The 22,619-nt window shown below is 38.5% G+C and overlaps 1 protein-coding gene and 1 long non-coding RNA gene across 6 annotated transcripts in view; one reads left to right on the forward strand and one right to left on the reverse strand.

Annotated features, from left to right (window-relative positions):
- The window catches only part of LOC122215810, a 45,007-nt gene extending 23,414 nt beyond the window's left edge, over positions 1–21,593 (reverse strand). For 4 of the 5 annotated variants that reach the window (XR_006200539.1, XR_006200541.1, XR_006200543.1 and 1 more), the window contains exons 1-2: positions 21,391–21,593; positions 10,265–10,357 (exon numbers count right to left, since the gene is read on the reverse strand). This is a non-coding gene — a long non-coding RNA (uncharacterized LOC122215810). Of the gene's footprint in view, positions 1–10,216; positions 10,358–21,390 lie in introns of all 5 variants that reach the window. The other variant, XR_006200540.1, reaches the window with a different exon arrangement.
- Positions 1–22,619, forward strand: part of SNAP25 (synaptosome associated protein 25) — an 84,809-nt gene that overhangs the window by 51,233 nt on the left and 10,957 nt on the right. Inside the window, exons 2-5 of the mRNA XM_042931612.1 lie at positions 3,506–3,647; positions 5,539–5,580; positions 12,606–12,654; positions 19,421–19,538. Coding sequence (XP_042787546.1) covers positions 3,576–3,647; positions 5,539–5,580; positions 12,606–12,654; positions 19,421–19,538 — 281 coding nt within the window. The 5' untranslated portion in view covers positions 3,506–3,575. The remainder of the gene's footprint in view (positions 1–3,505; positions 3,648–5,538; positions 5,581–12,605; positions 12,655–19,420; positions 19,539–22,619) is intronic.

Raw genomic sequence — 22,619 nt, forward strand, 5'->3', positions numbered from 1 at the left:
GTATGATGCCCTGTTGAAATTTTAAATGGATGCCCATAGAACCAACCTAATATAAGCTTACTACCTTTTTTTAAAATGCTGGTAAGTAAAATGTAGCCCTGAAGCTTTTTTCCTTATGTTTTACTGTGATCCCACATTTGATGCTTTACCCAAGAACCACTGGCTACAAAAGAACAGTGAAATCTATTATTTACAAAGAAGATTCACTTTAAGACTCCTCCTATCAGGAATCTTGAATAGTCTGAGTTACTTCACAAAAGTAATACATGTGGCAGAGTCTAATAATATGTACTAAATTAAGATCCCAGAGGAATCCACTTTAGCTGTTGAGAAAACAGTATAGCAGTGAGCCCAGGAGATGGGGTCATTGAGGGCCTGCCTCTGTGAACCTGATTATGTTGATGAAGAGTTTTTGTTCTACTTTTGCCAAAAAAAAAAAAAAAAAAAATGCTTCTCGTACAAATAATAATAACAATAATAATTACTATAATACTTAAACATTGCTTCAAGGCCCTAAATCTAAATTCCTTTCCCATCTTCAGTTTTTAATAGAAGAAAAAAACCCAGATGTGTTTTTCAGTTAGGAAATCATGCTCCTATGCAATATTTTTATTCCATTTAAAGTCTCTTTAGGCCTTCATTAGTTAGTGTAACATCAGCTGCTATAACAAAACAAAATCCTTACATTTTCAATAGTGTAGCACAATCAAAGTACACTGTCATTTCATATGAAGGTTTAGGTCTTGGTGGTTAACTGTCAACTTTCCTCCATGCAGGGATTCTAAGGGTCCAAATTCTTGCCATCTCATAGCCTGGCCATCCTCTAGGGTCCTGTTTTTTCTTTTCTTTTCTTTTCTTTTCTTTTTTTTTTCTTTCTTTCTTTCTTTCTTTCTTTCTTTCTTTCTTGGCAGAGAGGGAAAGAGAGGACATAGGAGGAATGCCTGTTTTTTTTAAGTTTATTTATTTATTTTTGAGACAGAAAAAGAGAGCAAGCAGGGGGAGGACAGAGAGAGGGAGACAGAGAATCCCAAGCAGGCTCGCCCTGTCAGTGCTGAGCCCAATGAGGGGCTCAAACTCACAAACTGTGAAATCACGACCTGAGCCGAAACCAAGAGTTGGATGCTTAACCAACTGAGCCACTGAGGCACCCCAGGAATGACTGTTTCTGAATTGCCTTAGCCTGGCAGGGATGCACATCATTTCCACTGTAACTCATAAACCACCTCTAGCCACATGGACCACCTCCTTGCAATAGGAACTGGAAATGTAATTCCCAACTGGGCAGCCATTTCCCTAAAACAACACTCTACAATGGAAGAGGGAGGAAAAATTCCAGTGCACACTTAGCCATCTCAGCCACAAAACAAGAGCCCATGCCTTCTATAATTTCACTACTCACAGAGAAGGTTTTATCATATCAAATATTTATCCTCTTGAACCCTTCCTTAGGCTCTTTTTCCCATTACCTCTGATGGCCTTTGCTGGGGACATGACTTCCTCAGGGAAACCTGCTATGACCCATGGGCACCCATGGTATATCCCCAAATATAATCAGTTTCACACTAAGTAATTTAATTTCCTTATTTTACTCCCATCTTTCTAATTAGGCTGTTGCTCTGTGATAGCAATGAATTTACCTGTCTCATTCATCAATATCTTTAGTGCCTAACACTGCCCTGGCATATTATAGGTACTCAGTAAGTATTTGAAAAAGAAGGAAAGACAGGATAAAGAAAGATGGGAAAAAGGAACAGGGAGAGGGTGCTGGTTGGCTCTGGAGGGAGCTCAGTGTGGCTACCTGTAATTTGCATCATATGGGATTTCAAGAGTGTAACCATAAAATGGGCTGGTCACATTTCAGGGATAAGGATCCAACCCTTTTTGGAAAAATAGTTCTGCATAGTCAATAAGTCTTCTTGGCAAACTCTGATAACAACTGCAAGAGACTAAAGATTTTCTGCCTGTAGCTCCTTGCTGGAGGAGGAAAAAATTATCTGTCATTCAGGATTCCTTTAGCTGGCCTAAGAATTAAATGGATTTGAGACCGATTAACAGGAGAAAATAAAATTTAATTATGTATGTATGGGGGATCCATGTAGACATGAGTTCCAAAGACAGTCAGTCAAAATGAGGTATATATGTCACCCTGAACTAAGGAGAAGGGCGTAGGGATCTGGGACTTAAAAGGAAAGGGAGAAATTTGCAGGAAGATTAAAAAAAAAAAAAAGAGTAAATGTTTGCTGGGCCATACAGAAACAAATGGCATAGGGAGGAATTTTATCAGACTTCGCTAAATCCTTCTTGGTCTACCACCCCTAGTTCTTGTTATACTGTAGTTATCTATGGTGATAACTCCTTTCCAGGAGGAGGTCCTCTATCTAAATTCTTGTAGGCAGTTAGGGACAGAGTCAAATTTCTTCCTGAGTCTTTTGGGCCTTGATTGTTTTTAGCTGGAAATAATCTGTATGCCAAAGTAACACATCTTCAGGTAGCCTCCCCTTAGCCCTATATTCTAAATGCTTCTAAATGCAATGGAATACTACTCAACATCAAAAAGTAACAAACTGTTAATACATGCTACAACATAATCTCAAAATAATTATGCTAAGTGAAAGAAATGAGGAAAAAAATGACATACGGTATCATTCGTTTATATAAAATTCTAGGAATTGCAAACTGATTTATAGTAACAGAAAGCAAATTAGCAGTGTCTCAGCCCTGGAGTAAGGTGAGATTGAATGTGTGGGTAGGATTACAAAGAGCATGACCAAATTTTGCGGGGTGATGGATATATTTTCTTAATTGTGGTCATGGTTTCCTGGGTGTATACATATGTCAAAACTTTTCAAATTATATACTTCAAATATGTGGGGTTTATTATATGTCAGTTATACCTCAATAAAGCTCTTAAAAATAAAATAAAAATAAAAAATAAATATGAGGTTAAAAGCATACTAACCCAGAACAGCATCCCTCCATATTGTCATTCCAAAATCTTGGGTGATTTGTGTCTTTTTTTTTTTTTTTTTAATTTTTTTTAACGTTTATTTATTTTTGAGACAGAGAGAGATCGAGCATGAACGGGGGAGGGGCAGAGAGAAAGGGAGACACAAAATTGGAAGCAGGCTCCAGGCTCTGAGCCATCAGCCCAGAGCCCGACGCGGGCTCGAACTCACAGACCGTGAGATCGTGACCTGAGTTGAAGTCGGACACTTAACCGACTGAGCCACCCAGGCACCCCTGATTTGTGTCTTAAGAATGCTTCATAGTTATCTGATATCTTCGTAGGTATCTGTCTACATTGTAAAGTTGGCAAGTATACATTCATAATGCACCCTTTGTTGAAACAGCAAAATTCTGTTGATCCTGGTCTGAGTATGGCTTCCACCTTTCAGAAGATGACTGAGTTATGGAGAAAGAGTGTGGGCTATTGCGATCTTCTCCTATTTCCACATACTACATGTGCTCATATAAACCCTTACATGTTCAAATCTGTTTCTTTCAGGTTTTGTGTCCAAACCTATCACTGACCCCCCAGCCCAAGCACCCAGCCACCTCCCCCCACCACCACTACCATGGCTGAAGACGCAGACATGCGCAATGAACTGGAGGAGATGCAGCGAAGGGCTGACCAGCTGGCTGATGAGGTGAGGGATGGGACACAGGAAAGGAACAAAAGATGGGGAACTGAGTAGTTTGACTTATTCAGGTTCAGGTGGAAAAGGTCTTCCAACATTTCAATTTAAAAAACAGTGGGGTATGACTTTGATATTCAACATACCTGATACCTCTGCAGACAGGAATGGTTTGATAAACCTACGTACAAGTAATGACTTACCCTAAACTCCCAATTTCTAGAAATCTAGAGAAGTCAAGATCTTCTAAAAAAAACAATGTCTTCGGATATCTTATAGCCTACAGTGTGCTAGAGCTGGCCTAATTCTGAGAGGTGATTATTACATTTTCCAGAATTTTGCAAACTGGTACTAAAACTGAATTATATAAACTGACAATTAAATAGATTATATTAAAACCAAAATTAATAAATACTCAAAACTCATCACGTCCTAATTATTTTACTGTATTTTACTTCTATCTATGATTTCAAAGTTCTTGACTTGTGTTGTATCTATAATGTAGGAATACCATGTAATGGTACATTACTGTACATCTTCCCAAGTTCACCTTCAGTGACACCATGATATAGTTAAAAATCAGACAGATTAAGAGTATTTATATCCCAGGAATCTGCAGGCACTGCAAGTCAGGGCTGACTTACTGTTTTATTGTTTGTCTAGACTTACGAAAGTAGAGAAAATATATTAATAACCTTAAAAGTCTGCCTGTCTCTAGCCATTATTCTTCAATTAACACAAAAAAATGGAGGATATCTTTCAGTATTCAAAAATTTTTGTTCTCGTCAGTAAAGAAGTCACCTGCATCATTGACAAACTAGTGAAGTTCCAACATGTCCTCATTGTTTCACTTTCCTTTTATTCATTAATGTAAATGAAAATATCAACCAACATTCCTGTTAGAACTACACTTGTTCTTTGCACGCTTAGCATTGGACACAAGAGTTCTGCAAACCTTAACAGAAACTTTCTGGGAGAATCAATTGGCTATATGGAATGATTTGTAAACTTAATGCTCTCCATCCCTTATATCAGAAAAATAGTAAATTTAAATACATATATACATATTCATATATGTTTTCCAGAGAGCTGTTTGTTTAGCATTTACTAGCATACCATTGCTTACAGCCATTTATTTCAAAAAGCAGCCTCCTGACAGCTCTTCCAGGAGAGTTAACATTCTTCACATTTCTGCAGAATCTTGTCCAAAATAAGTTTGTCACTTAAAAGCAAAGCCTTGAGAAATCACCCTGGTTGCTGGAGTCTAGTTGTTAGTTTCAAAAGAACTGAGAAAAAAGCGACAACGCTGTGCCCGAGGGACCAGTGCTGACTTCAGATTTTCCGTCTCACTTTGTTTTATCTAAGGATGAAGATAATTATTATAGCTGTCTCCTATAGGCTAGTTATTTCAAACATGCTTGATTTTTTTTCACCCTAGGGCGACAGCTTAATTTGTATTGATAAGAACTTCCAATTGTGTTTCTAGGAGCTTTATGAGAAACTTGATGTTAGATTCATCTCAATTCATGAAAAATTATGTTTGTGTTTAAAATTCAATATTCCTGGTCCAGGGAGGCCAAATTAGTCGTCTGAGTATTTGAGATAATTTTTCATGCATCCTGCACACGCAAAATTATCTTTTCCAGATTACTTTGTCTTTGATATCAAGATCAGCTTCATATGGTTTTGATTTTAGAAGATCAGCTTTAATGTAATTGCTTTAGGGAATCTTATTATGTAGAAAGACTGATAGGAAAGAGATTGAAAATGTGTTTCAGTTATAAACTTAAAAGAATATGTGATAGTAACTCTTTGTGTTTCTCAAGTAAAGAGAATAGTTCTGGTTTTCCAAGACCTCTGGATTCTGCACTGATAATATTTATGCATTTTTTTTAAATCTCAGTCACTGGAAAGCACCCGTCGTATGCTGCAACTGGTTGAAGAGGTAAGGAGTGGCCGTATTTCAAGATAATGAATTCCTTTTGCTGGCATATTCTTTTCCTAGACCCTACTGCCTTTTCCTAGGCCATGATCCCATTGATTCCAGAGCTAATGAAGTCTACCAGGAAGCCACGTTAATGAGGGAGATGTCAGGCAGCCATTAAACTATCCCCTCTCCCTCCCATCCCTGGCTACCTTTATAGTCTGGGAAGTAGAGATGGATGGTATTTCCAAGTAAATGCTCCCAAGAAATCTTCATATAAGATTGAATCACTTTAAGTAAATATAAGGAATTATCTACATAAAAACTTCCCTTGTAATGACTTTGATGCCTCTAGGTCACATCTCATCTTGACATTCTGTTTTGACTTAACCACATATATATATGACTTTTAAAAATATATATCCCAATAGATACAACATTTTCAGAAATTGTAATATTGAGAGTCAGGCACTAAAATTCATGAAATAATAGGAAAATTCTTTGATAAAAGGAATTTCAAGTCCGCAACGCACATATAGAAGCTCTTTTATGTTCCTGACTCTGGATTAAACATCCATTTGCGAGGCATGGTTAATGAATCCCAAACTGTTTTTAAATGGGTAAAATAGGACAGATAGCAATAATGGAATCAAAAGGGCACTTACAATAAACCTTGCTCTTTCCAATTTGGTAGAGCAGCAGTCAAACAGGAAGAATAAATGGATTAATTGAACTTGTCCATTGGGAGAGATGAAGTGGAAAAAGAATGGGATGGGCTATATTTATCTGAACTGAATAAAACAAGCCTAATAGTTTTTATTCAGTGAAATGCTGTTTTAGCTATGCTTTGAAACTGCTTATCAATTCATGTGTGGTTATCATTTTCGAGATCTTCCGTGTTCTCAAGGAGAATGATTAAATGAGCCTATTTGCCTCATGCTACTGTAAATTGCTTATGCAATGACATGAAAGGAAAGAAAGATCAATTTTATAAGGCTAAAAGGAAGTTCAGCTGCCTCTCACACTACAGAAGCCAATGTCTTCCCTTATTTCTGCACTTTCAGCTTCTTACCCAGAAATGAAATACTGGCTACATGTGAATTGCCACAGGAGGAGTGGGGAGAAGGTAGTGCCGTGGGCGCCCCAGGACACTGAGGAAAGGGTGAGAGGTACACGTAATGAAATCGGTTATCACGAGAAATGAGAATTTGAGCCTGTAATGTAGCATAAATTGGCCCCTATAGGAAGGCAGGCCAACAAAGGAGCCCTCGGCATCACATGAAGCAGCTTTCCATCTCTAAAGGAAGAGAAATATTGTCTTTGCTCTACCCTGGGAACACAACTCACGCAGAAATACTTGAGGACCAAGAAGGAGGCAGATATTCTAAATCTAAGAGTGCTGGTGAGGCTTTCTAGAGTTAGCTTATTGTCCCTCAACCCATCATGAGAAGAAATGAATCACATTTTTGTGACATTCCCATGTGAGTTCTCATGTTGAAATGAAGCGAACCCACATGTCAGCTGACATTATTATGTTATATGTCTTTATGACCTTCAACCATAGTCTCCAGGTTCGTTTTTCATTTTTGTTTACGTGTATGCATGTGTCAAGTAAATTTCTAAAGTACCAGAACTGTTACCAATTTGCCCACATATGCAAGTTGAAACACTGCTTAGAATGTGGGAAAATGGTGGAGCAAATGCATTAAAATGCATCACTTTGAACTGGCCCCTCACCCATTGGAGTCTTTGGGTCAACCAATATTTTTTTGCCTCTTCTTAACTTGCAAGTAGTGTCAGTCAGTCTTGAGAAAGAAGTGTCTGCTCTCATTTATTCTAACAGAGGGAGAGTCTCAAAAGCTCTATGGATTAAAGTAGGATACTTAAATCATACATTTTTGTTTCTCTTAAGGTATTTCTTGATCAAGCATGAAGTTGCATCTTATAGCACCAGGGGTGAAACAGACAGAAACTAGTCCCACCTCTATAAATGAGAGGAGGCTATTAGACTTTCTATCCTCGGGAAATTACGAGCAAGGCATTATTAGAGTAGACTGATTGCTCTTACTTCCTCCTGGGTTATTTTATATTGATGGTCAAACACCCCTTATGTCTAGGGCAATGGCTATTCAGATGATAGTCTGCTTTTCAATCAAAAAAGAAATTTTCTTTAAAGAGAATCAGCATTAAATATTCATCAAGGGCAGAAATCATTTGGCAAATACGAGCACTGAAATACCAGGATCTTCCCCATGATCCCAAAGTGCATCAGTGCTATCTAATTTGAATTGAGCTGAATTCTTATTGAAATTTAGTCTCAAAGACAGGAAAGGTCACTAAATTTGTAAAGTCTCCCTAAGGCAGACAACCCCACTTTCAGTTCAGTATATGACTTTGTGCCATCCCTCATAGACTTTAGGGTGTAACAGAGTGGCAGGTGTAGAATCTTACTTTTTAGTAGAAGCCATTATTGGCATTTCAAGGATAGTGTAAAGTTACACATAAGTCAATTGGGAAAGTTCAGAAAAGCTAGATACCATATACAGGTAAAAAGATTAGAAATCATATAACACTTGGTTCCCAGCCTAGAGTTGCAAACTGGCTCTTCTGATGGCTGTTCTTCAACAAACATGTATGGAATTCCTAACTTTGGAGGTCTGAGGGAAGATATAAATTTGTATCATGCAGGAAACCAGGTATGAAAATAACTCTCCAAGTTCAAGGCCTTACCTGCCTTTGGAGCACATAAGAGGGAACAATTAATTCTGGTAATAAAGTCATGAATGTCTCTACAGTATTTGGTTCCTGGCGAAAAGGCTAACTCTGCTGACAATAAATGCTGGAAATGAAATCTACACATGAATGCCTTGAGCTATGAAAACTAGCCCCAGGAAAGCCCCACTGCTTTAGGGCAGGCCAATTCAGAAGCACCACACAGAGCTTTCCTGGAGTGATAGTTACTGAGGCTCTGTGTGGTGTTTTTTGCATGGATGTTTTAAGCATCTTTTCTTTTCATCCCAATTTATCTTTCAAGACACTCTGGTAATGAGAAGGGAATAAGCATTCTAAAGCTATGTCTTTGTTATGCCAGACTTTCTACTAAAACTGGAAAATTGAGGCAGGGCAGTTGTTTTCCTGTAGGTAGATATGGGGTCTTCTGGAATTCTAGCAGTTAAGATAGTGCCTAGACAGTCCTGGTTTTAGTTCAGATGTGTTGGGCTTTGGGGAAAGCATCTCAGAATGAGAAAAGAAAGACTTTAAAATGTTCTAGAAACATTGTCTTAGTTCATCTGTGAGAAAGGGAAAATAAAAATAGAGGAAGAAAAAGAAAGAAAAAAAATTCCTGACATCTCCAACTCCCTGGTTTTTAGGTAGACAATTTTCCCAGCACTCTCAAACAGAAACCAAGAATAGAGCTAAGACAAAAATGGAACCATCTTCTCTCATTCCTAGCTATTAAAACACAATACTCCCTAAGAATAAAAGTAATATTCTGCCTTTCCTGAAATATTATCCCCATCCCTGCCCTTCTCCCTTGCATTTCTAGTATCCCCAAAGAATAATCCAGTTATTTTGATAAAAACTGTCAGGAATACAGTGGAGTCAAATGTAAGTTCTAAAATTTATTGAGAACCTACTATGTGCAGGGTACTATACCTAGAGCCATCATCATCAAACATATATAATCTAACTTAACCCTTGTAGGTAGCCACCTTTTACTACTATTCTGATCTCCATCTTACCAAGGAGGAAATTGAAGTACACAGTGGTTAAGTAACTTGCTTGAGATACTCAGCTACAAATGGTACACATGAAATTAAAACCCAGGTCTAGTGAATCCCAGATCCCAGACTGTGAATTCTTACACACAGCACTCCCCTTCCACCAGCAAACCCTACCGTATTTACTTTTTCCTTTGAGAATTCTGCAAAAAGCAAAAGGATCTGAAAAAACAAACACAGCAGCCCATTCTAAACTGATTGAGATTCTATACAAATTAAATCCTTTATCTTAATTGCTTTTTGTAAATACAGCCTCCCATAGAGTTGAACTTTTAGAAGCCTTTACTTTCTGAGCTCATTTTAATCTTTATAAGTACTCTGGGCAGTAAGGGAGCTGTTTCTGTCCCTGTCTGACACCTAGGGAAGCTGAGACACAGAACAAGTGACTCTTACAATAGAACTACAAAGATAAGTCTAAAATTCGAAATTATCGACTCGCAGATCCCAACTCTGTCCACCTAACCAAACTGTGTCTAACTCTGTGAAGCAGTTGAGAAGCCATATGCTTGGCCCTTACCTTAGTGCCTGGAACAGAGTGGAGGCTTAATAAATAATCAGTGAATGAATGAATGAATGAATGAATAAACAAATGAGTGAATGAACACCAACCCAGTAACCACCCAGTCTTCTTTGGCATCTTTACCCTTATCTTAAACATGGGGAAACATGCTAAAAATCAAGTGACTCTTCCACAATCTCATGACTAGTTGCTGATTGAACTAAGAGCGCAGCCCAGTGTTCCTGACTCCCTGATTAGGTACTCGCAGCTTCTATTTACCCAAATGGGAGCAAGCTCTTGCTCCTTCACATTAGTTCTGTGAATCATTCCAGCACTGAAACATTTAGCAGCAAATTGAACAAATGTGAAGTTATACTTGCAGGCTTCCATAGAAAGTACAACAGAGAGTGTGAACAGATGAGACCTGGACTGTCCAAACTGAAGTCACTAGCTGCTTCTCATCCTGTGTCCTCAGTAGAATGGAACAGGGATTTCATGCATGGCCTTGAGTTGTGTCCTATAAAGAGAAAATGCTCTCTGAGGTGATTCTGTCCTCACCAGTACTTACCTTGTCACATCCATATGCTTGAATAAGGCCATCTGCTTTTTACAATTTCTTCTCTTAAGCAAAGGCTAAAATTTGCAGGAAAAAGGGCACAGAAATTGTTAAAGTACCAGCTAGTGTAGACAAACGTGTTTTGGGGTCTGGAATCTTGCTGTTCAGCATGTGTCTGGGCACCAGCAGTATCATTAGATGGTAGAGCTCATTCAGAATGCAAACTCTCAGGCTCTATCCCAGTCCCACTGAATAAGGATCTACATTAAAAAAGTTTTTCTTAACATTTATTTATTATTGAGAGACAGAGCATGAGCATGGGAGGGGCAGAGAGAGAGGAGGAGACACAGAATCTGAAGCAGGCTCCAGGCTCTGAGCTGTCAGCACAGAGCCTGACACAGGGCTTGAACTCACGAATGCAAGATCATGACCTGAGCCGAAGTTGGATGCTTAACCGACTGAGCCACCCAGGCACCCTAAGGATCTACATTTAAACAAGCTGTTTCCTATGCAGGGGATACATATGCGCTTGAAGGTTTGGGAGGTAGTAGTCGGGAAGCTTCTGATGGTAGTTGGTAATGATGATATTTTTCATTTGCCTAGATATCCTTTTATAGACACATTTGCTGAAGGTATTTATTTTATATACACTTTTGTCATGCTAACTGTAGGCCAATCACCAGTCTAGCATGTGGGATGTACTATTTCACTTAATTCCCATGACAACTCAATGAGGTATTAACTATTATTACTATATTACAAATGAGGAAAATGAGGCACAGAGTAATTAAGACATGTACCCAAGGTCCCACAGCTAGGAAATGAAATCACCAGGATCTCAGGGCGGAGTCTGGCTCCAGAATCTGTGCTATTGAGGACTCCTGAAGTCATCCTAAGCTCTACAGACTACACCCTAACCTCACAACTAAAGCCTATCAAAACATGTTCAAGAGTAACTTGGCTTTTCCTGTCTAGGAGAGTTAACTACACATTCTCTGAAATGGTGAGTTTATAAAATTCACAAAAAAACATTTTCAGTGTTATATTTTTTAGAAGTCCTATTGGAACTGAGCTGTTAAAATACTATTAAAAATAATAATAATAAAAATAATAAATTAGTAAATAAACTACCTCTGTTGACCTCCACTAACTTGTCTTTCTTTCTTAGTTCTTGGTTTAAAATAAATCCCTGGAAAATAAATGGGGCCATGAGAGATGTCTTACTTTTGAGCTTATTCTAGGGGCCACCATGAGCATTCCTCAAAAAACCAATTAATCCCAACTATTAGCAATGCCACTTTATACTTATTAACAATCACCCTATGAAACAAAGGTCTTTCCTTAACTAGTTTGAATTCCCAGGAATGATGGTTTTTAAGGTTGAGCCATGCAAATATCTGTGTTCCTTTTCCCTACCCACCAACTCCTACTCCCATCCCCCAAATGGTTCAGGTATTCAATTTGTTTAGATCATAAAGAGTGAAGTGAGGGGTGCCTTTTACAGACTTCTGCACAAAATAACTGCAGTAAAGCTTGTGGCTGAATTATTTTCTCATTCTCTTACTGTGCAGAATTTTAGATTTCAGAATAAAGAGCCCCTATTTCTCATCCATCCATCCATTTTCTAAATCTCACAGAACTTTCCCCTGTAGAGAGAAAATGGGAGAGTGAGTTCTGTTTGGGCCTGTATTTCTCAACCTTTGTGAAGCAATGATCTGTTTTGATCAACCTAAAAATTTTGCCCCAAAGTTTCTTACTTTCCAGTTGGTCATCTCTTCCCTATTCACTTGAGGGAAACTTCCTGATGTATCATGCCAGAGAAGATTTAGTCTAGATTTTGGAAGATTTGCTTTCCATGGATGGTGTTATAGAAACTATAAGGCACTTTTGTTTTCCAAGTATTTCACAGTATAACACTAAGTTGTGTATTCCAGTTCCATGCCAAGCCCCATCCCCAGCCCTACTTCCATGGAGACTGAGCTACATCCCCTCTTCTATCCTAAGAATCACTGAGAGAGCAAGTCCATAGGTGACCCCTTCCTCTGATCCCTCCCCAGCCCTTAATACTCTTGCCCTATTTCCTCCCTCTCTTTCCTTTGGTCCTTCTTCATTTTCCATTTCTTGGGCTAATTGTCCCCTTACTGATTTCTGTTTCTCTCTTTTCTCTCTCTAACTGCTTTTCAACTTTGCTACCATTGTTGGAATGTAGAGTAAAGATGCTGGTATCAGGACTTTGGTTATGTTGGATGAACAAGGAGGTAAGTTGAGATTTCTTCAGTAAGAACAATTCCTCATCTGAATAAAGTGCATTTTCAAAAAATTATTTTTGCATACACAGGTGGTTCTTTTGACATGTGTTACACGCATGTAGGAAGATGAGGGTTCTAGAGTTTTCATCGTCTTGCTTTTCTCCCTTTCTTTGTTGAAAACACTGGTAAATGTATGGGAATATTGAGGCCTTCATGACTGATTGAATGTTACTACTCTCCCTGTTATATATGTTGGAATAACAGAATTTTGAAGGCAAAACTCATGTGTTTGTATTTTCTTTTAATGGTAGTATTTTGGACAGTTTGAGAATTCTCTCATTCCCCCTTATCCCCAGTTTTCCCCATAAATTTAGTTTCTTGTAATAATCCCTAGATAGAATGAGAGAATAGTATATCACATTGTCCATTTCTTCTGACCATCCTAATTCAGTGTCTGGCAGTTTTGATTTCCATGTCATCATGAGGATTCCTTAAATAACTAGAAGCTGTCTTTAACAGGATAGAAGCTGAGGGAGATTATTGGAAAATGGGAAATTGAACCACTTAAAATATTTAAATTGGTTTTTAAATTATTATGGAAATGCTAGAAGCAATGAAAATCAGAGTATCAAGGAAAATCATCTCTGTACTCTAAAGTGGAAGCTAGAAGGGTAATATTTTTTTTTCTCAATACATCTAGTCATATGGCAATTTTTATTTAATGCTAGTCACAAGTTAGTTACCTGATTCTATTCTGAATTCTTATCATAACAAACAAATTTTTGAGAACTTTTTTCTTGTTATTTATATTTTTGAAAACATTAGAAAATTCTTAGGAATCATGAGAAAAATTTTTTAATGTCAAAGATAAAAACGTAAAATGTATTCACAACATGGGACACCACAAGCCAATTTCTGAAATAAATGAACTTCAAAGGAGGGGGGATTGCCATACAGCCATACAGATAGCAGACTTAAGGCATTTCCGTAAAATACAGACAGACCTGCATATCATCAAAGAAAAGGGCAAAACCTACAAGTAAAATGGATTTAAGATATAAATAAATTGTCAATTTATAAATAGACGTATGAAGCCATGCCTGAACCAACAACAATAATGAGATGCCACTCTTTAGAACAGACTGATACAAATTTTTAAAATTGATAATCACCAATGCTGTGAGTGTTTTGATAACACAGAGATTCTCAGTGTACAGATAGGCACTGTAGACTGATAAAAATTTTTGAAGAGTAATGTCATGATCCTTTAAATTATGAGGTGCACGCATCTTTGACCAAAACATTCTACTTCTAGAATTATATGCTGTAGATATACATTGACAGCTATAAGAAGAGAAATATACATGCCTAACCTATAATAGTGTAAAACTGGAAACGGCCTAAATGTCTATCAGTGGGGAGAGCAACCAAATTAATTATGATCTGGCCATAAAGAAATATCCTGCAATCATTACACTAAGTGAGATAAATCTTTACCAACTTCTGAAGAGTTAGGGCTGGTACATGGAGGAACTAGTGGAAGGTATCATTTGGGATCCTCTGGGAAGCAAATGCTAAGAATCAGAAGTGTTTGAGATCTATTATGGACACTGTGATGAGTCAAGAGACGAGGAGCAGGAGTAGACAGGGACAGCCAGTCAGATTGACACAGGTCTGACACTTGTAAGAGGAATGGAGGGGAGGAGGTTTGGGGAGGAAGAGTCTCAGACTGCAATACTGCTCTGAGAAAGTGTCAGCCAAGCTGACGGGGAGCCCAGTAGCTAAGATAACCTAATGATAGCCCCATGATGGGCAGGAATACCTCATCTTTAGTGATTCCATTGTGCTCAGCTCTAGGCTAGAAGCGTCCCAGGGATGCTTGAAGCATGGTCTCCATGCAATTGCTTTGGCGGATCCCATAGGTGCATCAGCTAGAGATGTGAACTAACTACAAATTCCCTCTTGAAGAGAGTTCTGAGGGGCACATCTTCATGACTGTCATATAAAGGCTTTTGTTTCTATATTATGTATTTGTATTGAACTTTGTCAATAAATAGATGCCAACCAATTAAAAAAAAACAAAAGAAAAAGCTTTTATTTTTTATTTATTTATTTATTTTTTTTTTAAAGAAAAAGCTTTTAAAAGCAATTTAACATCAAGCCCAACACTTCCCTGCAATTTTTGAAATACGAATTATCAAAAGGTGTATGTAAGTAAGGGAGTCTAGTGAAGTAGTTGTATTTTGAAGGAATTACAGTAGCTGTGGCAATCTTCAGAACTCCCCAAATGAAGTTGCTATAATTGTGAGACTTGCTGGCTTGGTCTGTGTAACAATGTGCCAGATTTTGAAACTCAGGACATAGCAAATCATTTTTTAAAAAAATTAAACAGCAGATGCCCATGTAGAAGAGCAGTACCTCATTTCCAGAGCTAAATTGATACATATATACCCAAATAATTAGGAGTTCCATCTTATTAACTGTTTTTGTTAGTAATTTGTATGTGAAGGGAGTGAAAAAGGGAGCATGATAATTGGAAGGAAACTTTCAGAAAGGCTCAAGATGATGCTTTTTTCCCCCCAATATTATAATGCATTGACATGAAGACTTGGAAAATAATACATACAAATGTGGAATCAAGAGAAAGTGGGGCGCCTGGATGGCTTAGTAGGTAGAGCGTGAGACTCTTGATCTTGGGGTTGTGAGTTCAAGACCCACATTAGGCATAGAGCCTACTTAACATTAAAAAATTAAATAAATTTAAAAAGAGAGAAAGTGAATAACATGCTTACTTGAGTTGCAGATTTCATTGCACTTTGATGAAGAAAATCTAGAAATAAAATTTGCCAAAATCTCCACACAAAAATATATTATTCATAAGCACAAATGATTCCCAGGAACATCTATATATTATTCTCTGAGAAAGAAAGCAGAATAACAGATTTCCTCCCAAGATAGTTAATGTTCTCAGCTCAAACATTTCATTTGTGGCCACATCACAGTAAATGCTGAATTCTTTGGTTAAACATATTTTCTAGAATAGTTTTGGTTTTACCAGATGCATGGTAATTACATTGGTACTGAGAAAAAAAACATGCAACTGTAAAACCTCCAAAAGCAAGTGGCTTCTGCCTGGTCTTTAGTGGTACACACGTTCCATTTATACTATAAGGTGATTAGGACCTTTTAAAATGACAGATGAACATATCTTCAAAACTATCTTCACTGCCATGGTAAATGCATTTTAATTCTGTGTATGCTGTGTTTAATTGTTTAGATCAGTAACTGCTTTAAAATGTCTCTCCAGTTATGCTCTACTAATTTTGTCTATGCCTCAACACCAAAAATGTTGATTGCTTCTACCCTGCAGCTGCACAGGAGTTTCAAGAAACAGACATCCTTCTAAAGAACCATTTCAGGTTGTCCAGCCAAAGGCTTGCACTCGGCAATTCTTTATGGGATTCTTGTTTTATACCCAGGTATCAGGAGACACCAAGGAGCACTGAGCATGACAGATGGCCCTGGAAATGCACTGATTCCTGGGACTTTTATTTCTCTAGAAAACTTGTTTCCAAGTGAAATCCCCATGAAACCAACCTCATCACTAATGTGGGCTGATTTAACCTTTCACCTCTGTATCTCTTATTCCTTTTGTTGGCCTTTGCTGGGTTATGTGTTTGTTTCAATGCTGAAGACTCCACTCTTGAGACAATCCCATGGGATCAATTTCAAACTAAACAGGGAAATCTTTGACCTCTGCCTGGCAGAGTAAAAGCAAAGTAGGCCTCTCCCAGAGTGACGGCTGACTTTCTTAAAAGGTTCATGGAGGTACAAAGTAGCATTTGAGAAAACATTCCTCTTGCTAAAGTCTACACACCAATATCTGTTATGAATGACTAAAGCTGCACTATGGTAGCCACTAGCCACACGTGACTATTTAAACTTATTTAATGAATTTCCATATGTTCATCAATACTAAGGAAAATGAAAATCATGTAGGCAGCATCTGGTAACTGAATATACTCAGGAAGGCTTGCACACTGGGTCAATAGCATTGACATTTGCTATTCTTCTACTGTGTGTTTTTAAACCAGGTCGAGGATTCTAAGGGCCTCATGTTGCCTTACTTAAATAAGATTAGTAGGAAAGGTCTCTAAACTTAGATCCCTGAGCATCCTGCCATTGGTGGATCTATCACAAGTAACCAGTCATCCAAACATGGCGAAAGAAAGTACTATCTCTTGCCCCAACATATAGCATCATCTACTGGAATACTTCTCCTAACCCAAAATGTTACTATCTTCCTAGTCTCCAGGAAGAGACAGAAAACAACCAAAAAGCAAGCTTAGGGAGGTAAGGAACAATCAACAATGGACAGTACATTGCATCAGTCAGTTGGATGCTACTGTCCACCCTGGAATGGAATGAGGATATTGATTACTTTCAAGGATTTGCTGAGAGATTCCTCACAGAAATCCATTGAAATTGTATGAAGTCCCAATATAAACATAACAGTACACTCTAAAAATGAAAAGTTAGAATACCTATGACAAAATGGTTCCACATGTTTTTAATTAAAGGTTTGACTCAATTCGGTAAAATGATCAATTCAACCAATATTGGTAGCTATAACATAGTTTTCTGAATCAACTTTTCCGTAAGAGCTTTGGCATCCCTCTCTTCGCTATGACCTTTGCCTAACAATCTGACAGCCCATGATAGAACCCAGCTTTTAGGAATACCGATTGGGACCAGCCTGTTTGTTTTTATATTTTATTTTGAATTCCTGGTTCAGAAATACAACACTTGTGAACCAATTCACATTTTTATTTTATTGCCTTTTATTTTTATTACTGCCTAATCCCTGGGGCTATGGTGGGTGGGACTCCTGAAATGTTGTATTTTTAGCCAAAATATTAACTCAAGAGAAACTCCTTGGGAAGGACAAATGCCGGAATATGTATGCCCATGCCATAATCTGCGTGTATTTCAGCTGGTATTAGTGGAATGCAGCTTGCTTTCCCTCTGAGTCCAGATGTCTTTCAATCCCATCCTAACCCAGCACTCCAGAAAGCTATTATCAATTATTCCATTGGGATTTCTGTCTGTACTTAACATGGTTCTTCTTTTGACAATGTTGAGCTGTGCCTCTCTCTCCCAATCCCCTCATTCAGTAGTTACTATTTTTTTTAATCTGCAGACTAGTTTATTACATTCTTTAATGGGAACTAGAAAAAGTCTTTAGAAAGGTACAGAATCTTCTAGGATGTCAAGAGTTGTCATCAATTTTTTTTAAAGTCTTTTTAAAGATTTTCTTAAAGACATTACTATACCTATACATACTCAGCAAAAGTTCACCAGCACAACACTGTTATTTCTTCCAGCTATCCAACGCTGGAGAAACACCTAAATTTTGCCTTCATCCATCATTTGAGGTGCATAGCACAGGTAGCAGATTCCAAATAAGCTGGATTCTATCCTTTGTCCCACAAGAGAGAACACAATGGGCTCTTGATTTCCAAATGGGCAGTTTCCCCAGTTTGGGTCAGCAAGGAACTTAATCTTCATTTTTTGGAATGATAATCTTCACTTTACAATTTAATGTGAAATTGTTTTTAAATGATTATTTATGCCCTTAGACTGGAAATGTATTTATCAGTTTTATTCTAATCAAGCTTTTATTCCCAGAAGCATGTGTACATGGAAATGTAGATGAAAAGAGGATGGAAGTGTAATTAGGTTTTGTAACTAGATAGGCATTGCATTGTTCTTTCCCTTTAACAGTCTTAAAAGCTGTTTTAAAAACCCCTTTACTGAACATGTAATTTACTCAATTTGGTGACAACTGTTGAAAAATTAATCAGATTAGTGAATGTAACCCTGGCAACCCAGAAGCACAAGCCGGTTTTATGGCTATCGATCTATGTCTCAGATACACTTGGGTCGGCTTTGCTGGGAGTGATGACTCTATGTTCCAGCCTGCCACCCCTCCTCCAGAGCCCCAAGCATTTGTTTTCCCTGCTGTCTGCCTGGGTTTGGGATCTAAAATGCCCCCCATTGTAGAGACTGGGAAATCAAGTGAAATGCCTTCCAGAATTTGCATAGCAAGTAAGTCAGGATGAGAGAGGAATTTAAATGTTCTGGTACTTGGCATATTATTACTCTGTTGATGTTGACTTTTTTTTTTTTAACAGTGTCTATGGATTAAGTATTCAAAACCCAAAACTGCCCATGGCCTACCTTTGGCTAGACAGCCACTACTAGGGGAAAAAAGATCCGATATCCATTGCTAATTATCGCTGTAATTATTTTCCCCAAAGAAGATTGATTCTGTTTTCTACCTGTACCTGATCGAGGATGCTTAAAGCCAAAAGATAGAGATAGTTAAAATTGAAGCAGATACCTTCTCTAGTGGCATGAAATCTGAATGCCTAAAACATAAACTAACACCCTGTTTTTCTTTCTCTCGGGTTTCACTGGTGTCTGAGTAAGTGAATATGCTGTACTGTTTTCCTGGACACTCAGAATCAAACAGGCCTACCTACCCCATCCCATCGTGTCTGAATTACAAACTATTTTGAACATCATTTCTGTTCGTTTCCTTCCACCTATGCCTGTGTAGGGCAGCAGCACCAGTCTACAGCAATGCATCCTCTTGGACCATGCATTGTAATATCTTTCTCTTTCAAATTCCGTTCCACATAGTCATTTCTCATGTTCTGTTGGAAACCCCCAAAAAATTCATTCCACACTGTCATCCCTTTGTCCTAACCAGAACAACTCGATCGTGTCGAAGAAGGCATGAACCATATCAACCAAGACATGAAGGAGGCCGAGAAAAATTTAAAAGATTTAGGGAAATGCTGTGGCCTTTTCATATGTCCTTGTAACAAGTAGGTACTGGGTACCAGCTCTAATCTGTGGCGTCCAGTTTTCTTTCTTTCTTTCTTTTTATTTTTTTCTTTTTTAATGTCAAAGTGAATGTCTGAAGTTTTGTCTTTTTTTTCTTTGTCCTTTTCCATCTGCTTCATTCTGTGGGGATAAAATACTTGTGTTTAATCAGAACAACTGGAACGCATTGAGGAAGGGATGGACCAAATCAATAAGGACATGAAAGAAGCAGAAAAGAATTTGACGGACCTAGGAAAATTCTGCGGGCTTTGTGTGTGTCCCTGTAACAAGTAGGTGCTGCCTGCCTGCCTGAAGCTTTGGTTTCCCAAGGCCCATCTCCAAGCCTTGACAAGCTCATTCCTGCCAAGCACAGAGGCAGGATGAGCATGTGGCATGCAGAACAGATCAATACCGTCTCCAATGTATTCATCTCATAGCATAGATGATATTAGTAGGAGTTACTGTTGATGCATTAAAAATCAGGCATACTACAGTGAAAGCTTCACTGTCAGCAACTTTTATTGATGAACGTTTCAACATTTTCCAGAAAGTGTACCTTGAGCCAGAGACCAGCCTCAAGAAAGAGGCGCCCAGGGAATTTTCTTTTCCCCCAACCCCAAAAGCCAAAATTGCAGAGTTAGAAAAGACTGGGGGGTGAGTTTGGAAGTCAAGAAACACATATGTCATGGTTTGATTTTTTGGAAGAAAAAGAGGCCAGTAATTTGGCCTAAGCAAGCATCCGTAAGATAGAGAGTATGAAAGAGATTCCCCCACCAGTTACCAAATCTGTCCAGCGATTAGACTATAGATGCCATAGCTGCACCCACTGCAGAGGCCATGAGCCCTTCAGCAAGAAGTGCTCAAGCTTTATTCAAATTGGACCCATCCCTCCGAAATTCTTCCTCTTGGAAGATCTACCTGTACACTGCCTAAAATGTTGAAATGTGTAGATTTTGCATGCACGACGTCACAAAACATTCAACTGTCCTCCAGGTTCTGCAACGCTTTTTTGGAATGTAACAGAAATGTGACATGTGGTTATAAAGGTTTGCAACAGAAGGAACCTGAAAATGAGGGTTCTGGAAGATAGTCTCATTTGACTAGCGGTGAAAAAAAAAATGCATGAGTGGATTGTCCAACATGCATTTGGAAAATTAAACCCGTACCCAATCTCCCTCACTCCTCCCACCTCCCTTTGAACAGAAGCCTTTTTCCTAAAAGCTCTCCTGATCCTAGCTTTTAGAACAGCAATTGATGTTATTTCTAGCTGATTATATGACCATTCACATCCTTTAAACTTTGAGGCTGATTTTAAAATATCCCACTTCCTATTTAGGAGGGGGAGGGGCTCAATTTACAAATAAATTTAAAACTGTTTTAAATGAATGATCTACGGTAAAGCCTGATTAACTGGAATCTAGCTAACTGGAACCTTCAAATGTATTGATACTTTTTCTTCCGTCCACTTTTAGTAAAAAGAGACAATTGAGCAAAGTGGGGTGGAAATCACATCAGAGACTTAAAATGGTTTTCCTTGAAGGGCAACCTGGGAAGTTTGCATTCTGCCACTCAGTCTACATCCTATAACTTCCATACCTAAGGGAACCAAACAATAAGAGTTGATCTTCAGAAGAAAGGCCATCAGGCACATCAGGAGAAACTATAACCAAGGAAAAAGTCAGTCATGTTCACTACCCTAAAACTCTAAAGCAGGAAAGTGGCTTGAGAATCTAACAGATATTCAACGATCACCCCTGAAACAAAATTTTCCTCCATGGCCCACTGTTAATTAAGAAAGGCATTTAATTCACCAAGATGACTCATTGCTATGCATTCCAGTTAGTCAAGATTTACCTGTATATCCTTTTCAGTGGCCACTTGTCCCCCCAGGTGAGATTTCCACCTGTTTTGCGGTGAATTCCAACAGATACAATTTCCCCATTCTTCAACTGTGTGGAGAAAGTGTGGAGGCAGGCCCAACCCCGGTATGGATTCTAATGTTCAGATGAAACGATGGCCCCTACGAATTCCACATAGTAGTTGGCACTAATTCCTTATTGCACAAGAGACCCTAACTGAGCTTCAAAGCTTGACTGAAGTGTTCCCTATTGTGTGTAAATAATGCTTTAAAAACCATGTGTCACAATGCAGTGGCTGGTGGTGCCCTGGACTCTCTGAGGGCTTCGCCCTGTCTCAGCATGTTTCGAAGGACTATGGTAGATGTACGGCAGTTATGTGAGTCTATGTGCAGCATTGTGGGTGCAGTGATTCGCCTTCTTTCAGAAACGCAAACTTTCCCACCCCCTTGACTTGGCCAAAGATGGTATACCAGATATTTTACATAGCAGAAAACATCACAAGGTCCATATAACTTCTTTTAATGGGAGGAGGGAGGGAGTGGGGAGTTGGAAAAAAACAAAGCCAGACTCTGAGCTCTATTAAATTAGTTTTTGGATGCTGTCCCACTGAGTGGGCCCATGGCTCTTTAGCACAGTAAATTCTGACAGCTCAGGGCTGTGGCGTTATACACTAGATTGTGGGAATTGCTGAAATTCCATTTGTACAATTTTCCAATTTATCTCCAGTGTTGCTTGGTTCTCAATCTGCAAATATTAGTATTAGAGCCAGTTTTAATAGATGGCTGTGATTCTCTAGTGCATGAAAAAAAAGGGGGGAGGGCTAAATTCTGTTGTCTTATAATGGAAAATGTGAACATGGGACCAAAGGAAGCTCTCTTGTTTTTTGGATGGAAAAGCATATGGTTTCTACTATGCAAAGAACCTAAAAACATCTTTGATTGCCTTAATCCAACACACCCACCAAAATATGCTGCACATGTTTCTATTGGGCACAACAGGTATGCCTGGATTTTAAGTTTATCTCCAAGGCAGCTTAGTGAAATATGGCCCATGGAGACCACACCAGTTCCAGACCACTCTCCCCTGTCACGCCCCAGGATAGCCTGAAGTAGGAGTTTGTAATCACTCCCACCCTGCCCACCCCCCAGCCTGACAAAGAAGCTACTGAACCTGCGTTTCAAATCCTCATGAAGGCTATTACTGTCCTGCTAGTGCCTTTTTCGA

This window comes from Panthera leo, chromosome A3 (genome assembly GCF_018350215.1).
Source record: "Panthera leo isolate Ple1 chromosome A3, P.leo_Ple1_pat1.1, whole genome shotgun sequence".
In the NCBI taxonomy this organism is placed as follows: Eukaryota; Metazoa; Chordata; class Mammalia; order Carnivora; family Felidae; genus Panthera; species Panthera leo.